This window comes from Heterocephalus glaber, unplaced genomic scaffold, assembly GCF_053883595.1.
Source record: "Heterocephalus glaber isolate CG9 unplaced genomic scaffold, H.glaber_assembly_v1.0 deba00001481, whole genome shotgun sequence".
Classification (NCBI taxonomy): Eukaryota; Metazoa; Chordata; class Mammalia; order Rodentia; family Bathyergidae; genus Heterocephalus; species Heterocephalus glaber.
The window spans coordinates 52,919,247-52,935,612 of record NW_028258317.1 but is presented as its reverse complement, the minus strand read 5'-3'; the positions used below and the strand labels follow the sequence as shown (position 1 = coordinate 52,935,612).

Here is a 16,366-nt window from a genome sequence, read left to right as displayed (position 1 = left end):
GACCAGGCTGGCTTCGAACTCCAGGCAAACTTCCTGCCTCAGCCTCCCAAGTGCTGCACAAGCATATGCCACCACACCCAGTACAATCTGTTCAACTTGATAGAATAATTTTCCTGATTCTGTGTACGCAATGACCCTACCCTACAAGGGTGATTTTCCTGTCAGTAAATAATGATCTTGCTATTTCTACTTTGCACTCAGCTGCTCTGTTTTAATAATGCTGGGACATTAATATCCTGGAGTCCTCTCCTAGTGTTCCCAGACATCATGAAATGTGATGGGAAATTTATCTCTTTGCATGTATCTTGGCCGTACATTGGTTTTATGGTTCCCCGATCCCTTTATAGCAGGTTGTGTTGTTATTAAATAGTCATCTGTTCATAAATCTCTCTAGAAACTTTCTGGACAATTGCTCTTTCACTTGTGTGAACTTCTCAGCACTGCCTTAAAAAATTTCAGAACCCTAGGTATTTTGCAATTGTTCCCATTATCATTGTTTAAGGGCACAATTAAAAGGAAGATTTTAAAAATGGAACTCTGAATCACAGACTTAAATTTCAACCTTTCTTTCCTAAATAGAAAAGATTTTTGTATTAGCAGATAAAGAAATAGAGAAAGCTACCCACAAAACCACACAATACATTATCAAAACACAGTTCCTCCCATTAAAATGGCTAAAAATACAGCAAGAAGTAGAAGAGACTTAGAGGTCATCTTAAACACATTCTTATTTCATACAAGGCAGTGCAACATTCTGATTAACATAGTTTTGTTTTTTTGAGGCAGGGTCTCCCTTTGTAGTCCAGGCTGGCCCTAAACTCACTCTGTAGTCCAGGCTGTCCTTGAACTCATGGTGATCCTCCTGCCTCAACCTCCCAAGTGCTGGGATTACAGGCCTGTGCCACCACATCCAACCTGATTAACATAGCTTAATACCAGATTTAAGACTCAAAGCCAAGTCTTTACATCCTTGACTTACTTCTCTTTTATTACACAAATTTCACTCCAACAACTAAATACCAGTCAATGTCTTAGAAGATTCAGAGAGGAAGGGGCATGTGAGATAGACTCAGAGGGAAGGATAAGGTTTTCTCAGGTATAACAATTCCTGCAGCAAGATCGAAGAGAGCCACTGCGGTTGATAAATTCTATGAAGGAGCGCTGGAGGAGCCAGGCACAGGGCAGAGGGTAAGGATTTGAAGAATGAGAAACTGCACTGGAGCACAGACAGTAACTGACCATTTAGGCATTTTAAACAGGTTTGAAGGCTGAGGGAATGGGGCAGGGTGGCAGCTTAAATGATTGAGACGAAAAGAAGGTTTGTGGTTCATTTGTGTTGAATGCAGGAGACCCACATAGGTTGGCATTGTGCAAAGGACTAATGGAGGTTGGAGATTTATGAGAGGGAATAATTTATGAAAAACTATCCCAGAGGAGACAGGAAGATGAGATCAAAAGTAGAGACGGGCAGATTGGTTATAACAAAGAGCAAGGATAATACTTCCTTTGTCAGACCAATCAGGAGATGAAGAAGGCAGATGAAGATTGAGAGAGGAACTGAACCAAAGGGGCTCATGTTGGATGCTTCATCCTTTTGAAAAATAAACCCACGAGGTCATTTCCTGAAAATGAGGCGGGGCTGGTTGAGCTATGTGTGCAGATTGATCTGAACATGCAGAATGGGGAATGATAAAAAGTCAGTGAGAGATGAGATGAATAAAAGACTACTCCAGCAGCACAGAAGGGATGTTGGAAATTAGTCTTCTTTTCTCCAATGGTGCTGAGAAGCTTGGAGTAAAGACAAAAACATCAGCTGAGGCACCCCAGGGGCTAGGAGGACCTGGGTGTGAATGAAGCCAGGTGTAGGTGGGGGTGGGGGGAAGATGATTGGGTGCGAGCCTGTCATTGACCCAGAAGCAGAATGGAGACCGGGCTGGAACAGGGCAGGGACCCAGAGAACTGGCAGCAGTGATAAAACCTGATAGATGTCCTGAGAATAGGGAAATAGCACAATATGAGGATGGGAAGTTGTTTCAAAGAATCACAGTTCTTGGTTTTAGTAAATAAAAATCATAAAAATTCCCAAACCAGACTCATCGTGTGTGTGTGTGTGTGTGTGTGTGTGTGTGTGTGTGTGTGTGTGTGTGTGTCTGGCAAGCTAGTTCTACTTTTAAGTATTCATATTGAAATTCTTTGGAGGACAAATTGTCCAGCTCAGGTGTTGTTCAATAAGCAAGCACTGTTTATCTGATCCACAGGTAGAAACATTTAATTTTCCTTCTTTCTTGGATGGAATTATATTGTTCTTCTTTGCCAACAATACAGATCCATGACAATTCTCTTTCTTAATTTTTTATTGACTATCTTCCCTTTGACAGAAACTGTGTTGGCATTAGGGAAAAAAAAAAGCATGGTGGTGTATGTCTATAATCAAGAGCCTGAGGTAAGAGGATTGCTGCAAGTTTAAAGCCAGCCTGGGATTCTACATAGTGAGTTCAAGGCCAGCCTGGGGTACAGAGCAAGACTTTGTCTCAAAACCAAACAAACAAAAAGATGTGGTAGCACATGCCTATAATGTAAGCACTCTGGGAGGCTGAGGCAGGAGGACTGCAAGTTTGAGCACAGCCTGGGTAACCTAGCAACTTAGTGAGACTCTGTCTCAAAATTTAAAAAAATAAAAAAGAACTGGGGCTATAGCTCAGTGCAAAGGCCCTTTGTGGTTTGGTATTCAGCACCATACACAAACACAAACACACACACACACACACCAGGTGTGGTGGCTTATTCATATAATTCAAGCACATTAGGAGGCTGAGGCAGAAGGATCCAAAGTCTGAACACAACCTGGGCAACCTAGCAACTCAGTGAGAGCCTGTCTCAAAATAAAAAAAATGGCTGGGGATGTAGGTCATTATGAAGGACTAGGGTTCAATCCCTAGTACTGCAAATAGATAAATAGATAAGCAAATAATAAATTCATAGATTCCTAGCATTCAGAAGTTTACAATCTGATTTAAGTAGTTAGGCAGGTAAACAGACACTTTCTATACAATGCATTAAGTACTAGGAGAGTAGGATGATACCACAGGAGCTACACAAAACAAGGATTCTAGATCAGATGCTTTAAGAGAATTGCCACCATAAACAAAGTTAAACAATTCTTTAATGGAGACCTTCTCAAGAGTTTGTAATATGTTACTGTTTTAGCTACTTTTCTCATTGCTGAAACAAAATACCTGACACTCAAAGTTGAAGGAAAGAAGGTTTATTTAGCTCAAAGTTTGTAGAGGTTTCAGTTCATAATCAACTGGCTCCAAGGTAGAGTGGCATTGCAGAAGAGAAACAGTTCATGATGGGCAGAAGTTAGCAAAGCAACAAGGGATAGACCACTGTTCTTTCTATCCCTTTTATCTTATCCAGTGCTACCCAGGGTAGCACTCACACCCTTAATCTTAATGTCCTTGAGCCTAGCATTGCATCATGAATCAATCCCAGCATCACACACTCTAGATTCAGCCACTTCTGAAAAAGCCCCACATATGATTGCATGAGGCTTTGCAGGGACATCTAGACACAAGCCATAACAGTTACTGAATTCCCCAGAATTCCTCAGAATCCTCATTCAATGGAACATCTCAAGGGAGGGGTGCTCCTTGGCACACAGCCTAAGAAGGGCTGACTTAAGGGTCGCACCTAGTAAAAAATGTGTGTATTTTTTCAGACTGGCCAGATGAGGCCTTTCTACTAAATGCGTAAGTGACATTTGAAGTTTGTTTTTTAGTCCTACAACAGTATAGATGCAGACTTAGAAGATTTTACCGTGAAGATTTTAATTACTACTGAGCCATGAAACCAGGCCCAGAAGAAACAGAATGCCTGGTCATTTGCTTATTACAGCTTGTTTAACTTATTTTTCCTAAAAGAACTATTTAATGAACACAACATAGAGTTCCTCCCATTGCTTCTAATTACCAAGCCACTGAAAGACCTTTGTTAGAGGGAAAACTAGCTGCGGGAAGTGTTGCAGGATGGAATACTTGTGCCTTGGTGACCAGGCTTATGTTAGACTTAGGATTTGAGGGTGTAAAACTAGTGATTATACACATCATTATGGAATTTCCGACAATCATAGTCTAGTCTGTCTTGGCCACTGGCTTCTAAGAAAAGCATATGACTTTACTTCATCAGTTTTCTCTGTGGCATGTGAAAGACTCAGGTAACTTTTGATTACCTGCTGGGGTAAGACAGATCCAGAAAATCATTTCATGATATATGCCCTTTCAAAAACATAAAAAAATACTGTAGATGGTTTGTTCATGATTATGTAAAAATTGCCATTTCTTTAAGAAAGTCTAGTATTGCTCAAAAAGATTCAACTTTGACCAGAGTTTTAGTTTAAAGTGTATAGTACCTCACAACAAAAATCAGGGTGCAGAATTATCCATGTACTACATAAATGTGACCTAGATAAATACACTTGAGGTTCTCTCTCTCTCTCTCTGTGCAGCTAACTTTAATAAATGTTGACTATGTGCCAGGTACTTTGCTAAAGCTTTTCCTGATGCATCTCATTGGCTCTCTGCCCAAATCCTACAAAGTAGGCAGTACTAGTTCATTCATTTTACACATGAAAGAAAGTGAAGGGTTACACTGGTTACATAGGGTACAAGGTTACATAACTGGCCCAATTCTAAAGCTGTAGGCAGCAGACTCCACAGCCAAGCGTCTTCAGCATTAGGCTACATTTCCCTCTTCCCCACAGCTCTCCTTTATTTGTGTCCAGGCACCTTGAGCTTTGATCCATCCTAGGAGCTAAACTTATTTCAAAATGGAATAATTGTGATTCAATAATAAAGCCCTTTATTTTTCAATAAATCCTGAGAGTCAAGGCCAGGTGGGGTCTTACCAGATCCTATACTTTTGACACTGGGCTGAGAGGCTTTTAGGAATTACATAAAAAGCATGGATTCCAGGTATAAAAAGCCCTGGATCTGGCTCTTAGCTCTGCCATTTAATAGCTGTGTGATGTTGAACAATGTTCTTAATTTTCTGCCTTAGTTTTTCTCATTTGTTAACTGGGGCTATAATGTTTTCTTTCCTTAGGGGACTATGGCATCACATGGCATGTTAGAATGGGTTCAGGACAAGTCTTCATTTTGGCAGCTTTAATAAAGATGACACAGAATCTCCACCATGGCGCTACTTTCTCAGAATGGTCTCAGGAAATTCTTACCACTGCTATCATTCCTTAAAGAAGGTGCTATATTACAGTTCCCATTAAAGATTAGACTATTTTAGGGAGGTAGTAAGGAGTTGTTAGTCTAATTATTGCCCATTGTCCTTAACATGGACCGGTTAAGTACTAATGGGGGAGAGGAAGGTGAAGAAACATGTCCAGTATGTTGCCAGGCCGTGTGGGAAGGCACAGATGGGCTAGCATGTGGCTATCAGGAGTGAGGGAGAAGAAACAGGGAGAGAAGCTTAAAGGTTTGACTTCTTTACAGATCTGCCGGGCTCCCCTCACTCAGCTCTGTGGCTACCCATGGGGAGAAGAAGACAGTGCTCAGGAAAGTAGGAAGCCCTTGAGCCAGCCCCTGACAAATTACACTTGAGTGGCTTTAGGAATAGGGTGATGAAGACACAGAGCACAGGTAGCAAGGTCCCTCCCACAATGGAGACACAGACGCAACAGGTTCTCTGTTCAGCCATTAATTTCTAGTACCACATCTGGGTGACTTCGGGCTAGTCTAACTGTACTCTGCGATGCCAGGGGCACTACAGAGCAGTGCTTTCCTTCTTTTATAGGAGTGTTGCAAGAATAAAATAAAATAACAGAAGGCACTGATGCACCCAGATAGGCTTGGGAAGCCTCACTGTCTCCAGCTGCACAGGCCTTCTCTAAGGCTGAGAGTGACCTTGACTGCCTAAAGATCCCCTGCACCAAAGGGCAGGCCTGCATGAGCGAGGCCGTGAGTCACATCTCAGCTCCACCGCTAGCCAAACTTAGAAAGTCTACTCACCCATTTATTTATTCACTGGCCACATACACACAAAACAAAATCTATTGAGAAGAATTTTGCTGAGGATCCACTTTGCATGGGTGCTATAGACACAGAGATAAATAATATAACAAAGTCCTTATTCTCATGAGGATTATATTTTCATAAGAGAAGAGAAATGGACAATGAACAAATATATTAGATAATTTCTGATTGAGATAATTGCTAAGCACGAAATAAACGAGGCTATATGACGAGGAATAATCTGATGATGCACAAAGGGGTTCTATAGTGGGACAGAGAGAAGTCCCGTGTGACTGTGTGACATGAGCACAGCAGAGGGAGATAAAGTCAGCAATGTAGGCAAGGACCAGATTATGTAAGGACTTGGAAACCACAGGAAGGGATGAAACTTTATCGTAAATGGCACAGTTTGGGGCAGGGAAGGGCCATGATCTGACTTCTGTCTCAAGTAGTGATTCTGGCTGCTGCCTGTGGAATACAGACAGGGCAAGGTAGAAAGATGGAAAGCAATTAGGAAGTTATTGAAGTAATTTTGGTGAAATTGATAGCTTTTTTTTTTTTTTTTTTGGTACCGGGGATTGAACTCGGGACCTTGCACTTGTGAGGCAGGTGCCGGAACCACTGAGCTAAATCCCCAGGCCCAATTGATAGCTTTTTAAGCTAGGATAGTAGCTGGGAAGATAGCGAAGGGACAGATTTGAGATGAATACTAGAAGTATCTCAAGGATTTTGTCTGGGATCTGAATAAGTGGCAAAGAAACAAGAAGAATCAAACTATTTTAATTTGTTAAAATTCAGTTTCTTCACTTATAAATTTGGAATGTGCTATTGTAGCATATTTCTTAATGATTAAACAAGAGTGAGTACATTACTCAGCACGAAGTAGATACTTGATAAGCAGTCAACTTGTCCCTTGTTCTGACCCAGGTTGAACTGGAACTCTCTAGAAGTTCGAGCAAGTTCATTTCAGAATCTCAGTCATTATAAATTCTATTATAAGATGTATGCTAAGCTCACTATGCTCAGGAAAATATCTTAAAGCTGTCATCAGGTCAGAATAAGTTAAATACTGAATTATTAAGCCATAAAGAACAACCAGTAGAAGCTTCTCGACTGTAACAGCTGGCAAGTATTTGCCATGTGCTTATTTTGGGTACTTTGTGACTTAACATTCCTTTCTGAATTGCAGGAATATTTAGAGGAACTTGACACAAGCCACATGTGAGAAACAATCACGTAAGTTTTGGTGTCACATTTCTGGAAAACTCTTACTCAAGCTTTGAAGTGGGTTTCCCTGACTAAGGGGTACACACATAAGGAGCACAACACTGACTCTAGATTTCTAGGGCAGGAAGGCCACTTACCCAACTTTGCTGTGTGGTCACAGGGCCATCTCTCAGCATTTTAGGGTGGGAGCCTACACAGACATGCCTCTGCCTGGCCCTTTAGGTCTACCATGCCTGGCTGCAGGGTGGCTTAGCTGGCTACCAGCCTAAAACACAGGGTCTTTCTTAGACTCTTCCTTTTTTGCTTTTTGTATTTTTATTTTCATAGTACTGGGAATTAAACCCAGGGTCTTTGCACTGAGTTACATCCCCAGCATCCCTCCCCCCACCCCGACTCTGTTTGGAGATAAGGCCTTAATAGATACTAAGTTGCTCAGGATGGCCTTGAACTTGTGATCCTCCTGTCTCTGACTCCCCAATGTTGGGATTACAGGAACACTACTCCTTGTTTCCTTTTCTGCTTTTATCATAGTTAATCATTTACAGCAATAGTTCTTGAGGTTGCATATTATAGCCACCTGGGACACTTAATAAAATGCTAATTCCCAGACCCTATCCTGCTTCCTTCTTCCCGGAGTGATTACAGAAGTTCTCAAAAACTTTGTGCGTGTTTATCTCCATCTGTCTGCTTTCATAAAGTTTGGGATAAAATTGGGGCATCAGTATTTTAAAATCTCCCCTGGTGATTTTACTGAGGGTCAACAACCCCTGCCCAAAAGTCAGAATGTGCCAGGCTACAGACAGTTATTGAGCATCAACTGTGCACAAGTACCCTGCTAGGTTTTTGGTTCTAGGTGGGAAAAGGGAAGAAAGAAATTAAGAAAACTATGATTACAAAATTAGTAAATGGTGGAATTAGGATTTGAAACCAGAGATTCCTGTGTGTATGATCCAAATGGCTGTGTTGTGGTGTCTCCCAGAAGGTGCAGGTGAACCACAGGATGCCCGGGAAATCTTCACCTATCCTGGGGAATGAAGTCAGGCAAGAGTTCCTCAGAAGGAAGTGAGGTTTACACTAAGACCTAAAGAAGAAGAGTCATGGGCTTGGGCATGTGTGAGGCCATGGGCTAAATCATCAGTACCAAAAAAAAGAAAAAATTAAATAAGGGTAGGCAGAGGCAACAGTGCGTGTAATGGTCCAAAGTAGGAAAACAGAATATGTTTTGTTCAGTGTGATTAAATGGAGAGAGCAAGAGACAAAGCTGGGGAGGTGGCTGGTATCAGAGCATGCACAGCCCTTCCCCTAAGAACAAGACGCCAAAGGGCTACCACAGGGGAAGGTTCCATCCCAACTCTGCTGCCAGGCAGAGGACAGATTGCAGGCAAACAAACATAGATGGGAAGTGGCATTGGGTTTTAATTTCAATTTTCAGATCAACTTATGGACCAATGGTTCCCATCCAGGATGATATAGCCCTTCTGGGACTATTTGGAAATGTGTGCAAATAATTTTAGTTGTTGCAATCATTAGAGATGCTAAAAATGTGATAATGTGATGAATGGCCCCACACAAACACAGAATTATCCTTTTTATCATGCCAGCAGGGCCCAGGTTGGGAAATACAGCCAAAGGCAAGGCACAGAAAGCTTAATTGTAGGAATGTAAAATGTTGTAAGATATAAAAGTGTCAAAGTAATTGTACACCTAAAAGAATTTGAGAAATGGAAAGGGAAAGAGAAATGAAGGGAAATGTAGGGGTGAAAACTGATCCATCTTACATATCAGAGTGTCAAGAGACTCTGTTTAAAGTTTATGGCTTAAAAAATAGATGTTTAGATGTATTAAAGTTATAAGGGCCAGGCATGGTGGCACATGCCTGTAATCCCAGCACTCAGGAAGTCAAAGCAGGAGGATCACTGTGAGTTCGAGGCCAGCCTGGGCTACATAGCGAGACCCTGTCTCAAAACAAACAAGACAAAACAAATCAAAACAAATCAAAACAACAACAACAAAAAAACCCAGGAGATCTCCGATGCTCTCGGTGAAAGCATATATCTGTTGGATCTCCTAGCCTGACCTTTAGTCAGCTTTACCCTATTCAAACCTCATTAAGGGTTCATAAATATGTACTGCATGTCATGTGTGTAATTAAGATCAGAGTGAATTCTGGATCGACCATGTGTGTTGAGAGCCCCTGAAGTGGCACAGCACCCTGTTGATCATTCCTGTCAATCACATCTAGAGATTTAGGGGAGCCCCCTGGGCTGAGGTGCATTACCTTTAAATTCCAAAAGGCTGATTTACTGGGGGCTGCTGCTGTGTGCTGTGATCTGTGTGTAGTGCTTTTGCTTTCCTGTTACCCCGGCACAATTTTCCTGCACATGCCATATCTTTTGTTGGCACGAACTTGCCTAGAGCACAATTTTCCATGATCTTCAATAAATACAGTTACTTTTCACTTGCCTTTTGGTGTATGCTTTGCAATTCTCTGCTTGTTGTACAGAAGAGCCTGAACTATACCTTCGCATAACATAGAGTAAGAGTGCTTACCTAGCACATGCTGATTCAACCCCTAGTACTGAAAAAAAGTTAAAATGGAACCAAGAGAAAAATAACAAACTAAACATTGTGAGGAAAAGAGAGAAAAAGTACAGAATAGGGCTGGGGATTTAGCTCAGCGGTTTCAGTGCTTGCCTCGAAAGCACAAGGTCCCAAGTTCGATCCCCGGTACCAAAAAAAAAAAAGAGAAACAGAATAATGGAAGTGAGCTCAATTCCTTATCATCCAAAGTAATGAGTCAGCAGATACTGTTAAGGTTAATGCACAAAGAAATGTAGTATTTAGAATTATAGAAGAAATCATCCAAAAATTGGGAAGAAAAACAAAAAGTACAATTGGAGTTGGATTTGGGGGTAGGGAATAGTAACAGAAACTCCAAATTTTCATTTTTTTCCCCAGTTTAAACAATTTTTTGTATGTTTATTTCCACCTTTGTGCATTACATAATATATGAACTTTAGTTTCCCCCTTATTTAATTCATGGCTCTAACATGGATGACAAATAGTTTTCTTGCTCTCTGAGGAGCAAGTGCTGTTTGATAGGGATTTGCCAAGCAGTATAGGCTACCTTCAGACATATATCCAGAGGTTTGTGCTGTGCGATGCAGCAGAGTAGACCTGTGACATGGATGGTAAAATAATCTACCAAGCTGAGAGTGAAGTTTAGAAGGAAAAGTTTAATGACTGAGTACATTGTATAGCAGAATGCAAGACAACAGGAAGGGTATCATCTGTCTTAAGCCCCCCACCCCTCACCCCATGGCTTGCTTTTATGGACAGCTACTTCCTTCCTGGGCTTCCTCCAATGGCAGCTGAGCCAATGACGTAGGGCATCAATTTAGAACTTCTTGTGGTTGGAACTTTTGTGGTCAGAACTTACTGGAACTCTCTGAAGCATACAGGCATGCCCAGGGCCTGTCCAAGGCCTGGCTGAGGCATGTCCCAGAGCAAAGGCTATTGTACATAGAACTAGCAGGTGTGTTATTCACCTCAAAATGGAGTCTAGAATTTCTGGTGTTGAACCATACCATTTCTCAGTGGGGCTGGATCCACGACTAGTTCCTTCCTAGTCTGTAAGAACATCCTTCCCCTCACTTGGTCTAGATTCATTTTTCTCTATGTAGCTGGGGAAGTAACTGGGAAACTTGATTGTTAGCCACCAAGGAGGAAAAGGACAAATTCTCCAGGCACTCTTACCTGCTTGGAGGATTCCTCCAATCCACTGGAGTTAGGTAAGAGCAGGGGCTCACTATAAAAGGATGGGCAGATCCCCAAACAACCCAAGTATTTAACACTAGAGGGTATCAGCAAAAGGAGTGGACTGATGAGCAGGATTCAGCATGGGCTGAACCTCAGCCTTCCATACATCAGCTCAGCTGAGTCTCAGTTGTCTGTATATCCTCCTTTAAAAATCAGCCAAAAAGTGCCTGCCCCGAAAGCACAAGGTCCTGAGTTCGATCCCCGGAACGTAAAAACAAAAAACAAACCAAAAAAATCAGCCAAACAGAGCATGGAGCATAACAAAAATTGCATTACTTTCTGGTATGTCTTTATTGTGTGAATCTGCTAGTGTGAGTGAAGCAGGAAAATAGTGTGGCTAAAACTAGCTGGGAAAGGAAGTGGGGAAAGAGTTCAGAAGATATATACAGAATGGTTCCCAAAACCCTGCATGTGTGCTTCTCATGAGAACTTGAGCAAGTTTTTGATAGAATGACCTAGACATGACCCTAGTGTGGGGAAAACGGGACTGTTGGCATTAAGTACTTGCTATCATGTCTCTTCACATTAGCCCACCCTACACTGTCAGGTGTATCTTTATTTTTATTTTTTCCTCCCTTTTTACTTGGCTGAAATCCGCTCTGCTGAGTCCGTTCTTCCCCTAGCTTTCTGTTTTTTCCCACCTTTAATAAATGTGAAACTACCACCATTTATGCTTGTTTTGTTCAATTCTTTGTCCCAGAAAATTACCTGTAACAGGAGACTCCAGCACCCCAGAACCTGTGTGTATGTGTGTATTGTCATAGCTACACCTTTGGACCTCTAGGAGATGCAGAGAGGCTGGGGGCTTTTTTTAGGACTAATAGATCAAAAAGACACTTCAACAATGCTGCAAATATCAGGTCACATTTATAGAAAGACTCTTTTAGAACACATGTGGAATTGCCTAGGCAGTGAGTTTAAAAAGCATGGGTCTAGGTTATGAGTAGGAAGTTGGCATCAGAAACACCAATTTGCTTTGTATTCTGCCCAGGTAGGGAAGCAATTTACTTCAGTTTTTTTTTGTTGTTTTTTTTTCGGGTTTTTTTTAAATTTACTTCAGTTTAATGAGGTGATCATAGTGTGATGGAATTAATCAGGGGATACCTATAGCAACACTACCTATTTAGTTAGCATTAAATAACAACAAGCAATACCTGTGAGACTGTAGTAAGACTTGTATGCTTCTATTTTGATACTATAAATTGGTTCTACTCCTTTAAAAACAAGTAAGTCAGGAAGCCTGCCACATCATTCTACCTAGTGACAGAGAACTTTGGCGAGTTTTTTCAGAGATCTTTGACTAATCATTATACAGATTTAATCATGGTAGAGATCTCAATGGGCTATAAGTAACAAAGCAACATTATAATGGCACTAGTGTATAAAATTCCTTTAGCAGGAAGTTCTAAGTGGACACATTTATGATTCTGTCCAGAATTCTGTCCAGATGGTTGTAACTAAGAGAAGTGTAAGCCCAACTTTGGAGCTTTTCCTGAGGAATCTGGAATTTGGATAATTACTAGACAATGGTGTGATCAATGATTCATCTATTCATTCAACAATATTGAGCTCCCATTGTGTTAGTTATCTAGAAAGTTCCTTTCATATCTTTCTTTGGGCCCCTTTCTAGCACAAAGAGAATACTCAAGAAATATTTACTGATTGACAGACTGAAACAAAGTGGATTTTCCTATACTAGTTTCATATCTGGGTTGTAGTTGACAAAATTATTGTATCTGTAAAGCTTCCTTAAATTTATGAGTTGTTAAGCCTAGGAGATTACTGCTTTCTTTTGAATTCCTCTTGCAGTAAGGTCTGCTTTTGTATTCTTGTTGCTATCAAAATCAGCTGCTGATGGGGCCAGGGATTTAGCTCAGTGGTTTCGCCGCCTGCTGCGCAAGCGCAAGGACCCGAGTTCTATCCCCGGTACCAAAAAACAAACAAAAAATCAGCTGCTGATGGTTCCCTTAAGTAAGTTGTCTGTGGAGCAGGGTTAGCACCATATTTTTTTTTGGTACCTAGGATTGAACTCGGGTCCTTGTGCTTGCACAGCAGGCAGTGAAACCACTGAGCTAAATCCCCTGCCCAGCACCATATTTTAGTGAGCACTCTATCCTCATCCTATGTTCAGCTAGAGCCTTAGGCTGTTGACCTTGAAGGGTTATTGCAGAACCAAGCTCAATGATTTCATCCTTTTGAATTCTAGCATTCTCACTAGTGTGTGTGTGCATGGGTGCATGTGTATATGTGTACGTGTATGTAAGGGGGAGAGTGAGAGAAAAAGAAAGAGAAAGAAAAGTTTTGTATACTCCAGTCTAGGACCATTATCAGGGAATCTTAAGAGAAAATAATCAAATCCCCTAGGTGGCCATGATTCAGAGATACAGAAAATGGTAAAGAACTAAAGAAATGACTTGTACAATGACTAGGGTAGAATGTGGAAATGGACCTGTTACTGGGCTAGGTCTGAGAGCTTCCGAAAGCTGAAATAAGAAATTTACCCACCCTTTCGTAGAATAAGTTTGCAGGTCTGCTGATGCTTGTCATGGAAAAAGAATTTTCCAGACCTGTCAGTTAGAGGCAAGGTAAGGTTTTATTAGGCAGAGATTAGGACACACTCAAGAGTGGAGTGTGGGCAGTCAGAGAAATGACACACATTACAGTTTGGAACTGGGAATATTTATATATTTTTGGTAGTGGGAATGTGTGGAATTTGATAATATATAGTCTTGCTCTTGGTGGGGAAGGATGGCCCACCCATAGTGAGGTAATCTATCTGTTTTGGTTGGTAGCATAATACACAGGTGAAAGGTGGTCTATGCTGGAAATCTGTGGTCTTGGTTTGGTGGGTGGAGAAGGATGGCCCTCCCACAGTAAGACTGCCTTTATGTTTTAGGTGGTGGCCTAATTTACAGGCGAAAAGATGGTCTATTCATAGGTGAAAGAGGTAAAAAGAGAAGGCTGAACCCATTTACAGGTGAAAGGAAAATGCCCAGGGTCACTATTCTGGGAGAAGAGAATAAACATACACACACACACACACACACACACACACACACACACACACACACACACTGGGTTTGTGAGCTGAAGCTGCAATTTTCATTTTTAAAATTACAATTTTCCCTCTCTCCTTTCTGCCTAGCTTTTAATACTTCCATCTTACCTCAGAGCCATCAATTTGAAAAGCAGGAATATAACCCATCTCGGCTGACAGTAGCTAATTCAGTCCTGCAAGTGAAAAGGGATGAAAAATATATGGGGTCTACTGTACCTTGGTAGGCATGGGCTTCTTAAAGGTGATTTCAGCTTGCATCCACACACCCCTAGGGGACTCTAGCACGGACCAGATCTTCTCTTGAACAACATGGTTTTCTTCAAAGATATAAACTGCTAGAGTGTCACTCATTTTCAAAAACCCATAGATGGCATAATGAAAACGCAGGCAATACTGCAAGTTTCCTGGTAGGGAGGGACCATAGAGCCTTCCAATGTAGCCAGGTTGAGATGTAAGCTTTGTGTTGGCCAGCAAGTAATACCCTGCAAATAAGACAAAACATTTAGTGCAACAGCAATTCAAAATAATCTATCCCAGTAAGGCAAGAGATTAGGGCATGGAAGACTGGCTGAGGAAGTGTCACCTGTAATTGCAAAGTTCCAGAACACAGTGCAAATAGCTCCCAAAGTCCTGCGTGTGGACCTCTCACGAGAACTCGAGCAGTTTTGGATAGGACAGTCTAGGCCTGATGTCAGTCTGAAGAGTGGAAGATGCACAAAGGACAGTTGCCATTGAGCTCTCTGCTACTGTGTTCTTCCACTGTAGTCCACTTTCATGCTGGAGAGTGTACTTCTTTTCCTACTTTTACTTGGCCCAAACTCACTCTGGAGTGTATGTTTATTTTCCTTCTTTATTAAATGTAAAACCTTGTCACTGTTTGCATTTGTCTTGACCAATTCTTTGCTCAGGACAGAAAGAACCTAGAAATCACCTCTAGAAGGAGACTTCAGCAGTGTAAAACCCAGTAACACCAGATTAGGAAGCTGCCAGTTTGGCTAAAGTAGTGGGACTTGCCAGCAGTGACTTTAAACAATAGAAGACATTGTGTAATGTCTGTGGTTGAAGTCATAAAACAAATCTGTGTGCCTCTATTGCAAATAAAAAATCCTGAAATCCTTAAATTGCCTACTAGATCCACCCAGATTCTAGTTGAATTAGAAGAAATAAACATAGGTAAAAAGGAAACAAGGAAAACCATAATTTTAAAAATGAAAACTGCAGCTTCAGGACACAAGCTCAGTTTGATTTTGATTTTTCCTTCTCCCAGAACACAATAAGCCTGGGCAATCTCCTTTCACTCATCCTCTGCCTGGATCACTCACACTCTATCAGATAACTGCAGCTTCCCTCAGAGAAACCTCTAGATCCCTGGCCCAAATCTGGTTCTTCTTTCTCTATTCTCAGTTTACTCTGTGTTTCTTCCATGGGACTGAAGGGATCAAAACATGTCATCCCAAAATATGCTGCTTTGGCATGTTAATTACTTTGTACTGGTGCCATTTGAGAAAAGACAGAGGCAGAAAGAACTGTGGCCTTCCACTTTCTACCTAAAAGCAGGTCATCAAACTTGTCATGGTCAAGGTGCCCTCCCTGTTCCAGGAAGGGAAAATGTTTGTATTGCTAGGGAGTGGGAACGGATGCCAGGGCAGATCTGTACAAACCAACCTACAAACGTAACCCTTACCATTCATTAGTTTCCTCCATGTATTCCTGGGTTACTTTTCCGTAGTTTACTACTCCTTGAAGCTTAAATGCTTTTCCTTTCCTTTCACTTCTCCACTACTATATCATTCTTTGTTGAAGATGACATATAAGTTCTCAGGCCTCTATACTTCTCTAGGTTTTCACTTTTTTTTTTTTAATGAGGGCTCTCATGTGCAAGTAAAAATATTAAATAAAATATGTGTGTTTTCTCCCATTAATCTGTTTTATGTTAGTTTCATTTTTTGCTTCAGTCACAGAAACTAAGAGGGTAGAGGAAAAGTTTTCCTCCCTGACAGCACTTGCCACAACTTCTAATTTCCAGGTACAATAAAAAACTATGAATGTTACTTTTTTTCTAAAAAAATTTTTATTATAGTAAAAGACACATAGCCATGAGTCACCCTCAAAATACTTTCCCTCACTTTGAACACACTTATCGCATCGTTTTTGCCACTTTTTGAAATGTTTACCTTGCATGGGCCTTTCTGCTTTGGGGATGAGCCAAGAGTAGTATGGTGCCAGATCCAGTAAAGAA

General features: G+C 41.2%; 1 protein-coding gene and 1 pseudogene across 4 annotated transcripts in view; one reads left to right on the top strand and one right to left on the bottom strand.

Moving 5' to 3' along the window:
- The window catches only part of LOC106008818 (kelch repeat and BTB domain-containing protein 8 pseudogene), a 97,158-nt pseudogene extending 89,899 nt beyond the window's left edge, over positions 1 to 7,259 (top strand). The window contains exon 7 of the transcript XR_001183007.3: positions 7,213 to 7,259. The product of XR_001183007.3 is annotated as a kelch repeat and BTB domain-containing protein 8 pseudogene (transcript). The remainder of the gene's footprint in view (positions 1 to 7,212) is intronic.
- Positions 1 to 16,366, bottom strand: part of Mamdc2 (MAM domain containing 2) — a 177,342-nt gene that overhangs the window by 49,909 nt on the left and 111,067 nt on the right. For all 3 annotated transcript variants that reach the window (XR_002392433.2, XM_021252726.2, XM_004838163.4), the window contains exon 9: positions 14,344 to 14,609. Coding sequence is in view for 2 of the 3 variants with exons in the window: in XM_021252726.2 (XP_021108385.1) it covers positions 14,344 to 14,609 (266 nt within the window). In the remaining variant the exon portion in view is untranslated. The remainder of the gene's footprint in view (positions 1 to 14,343; positions 14,610 to 16,366) is intronic.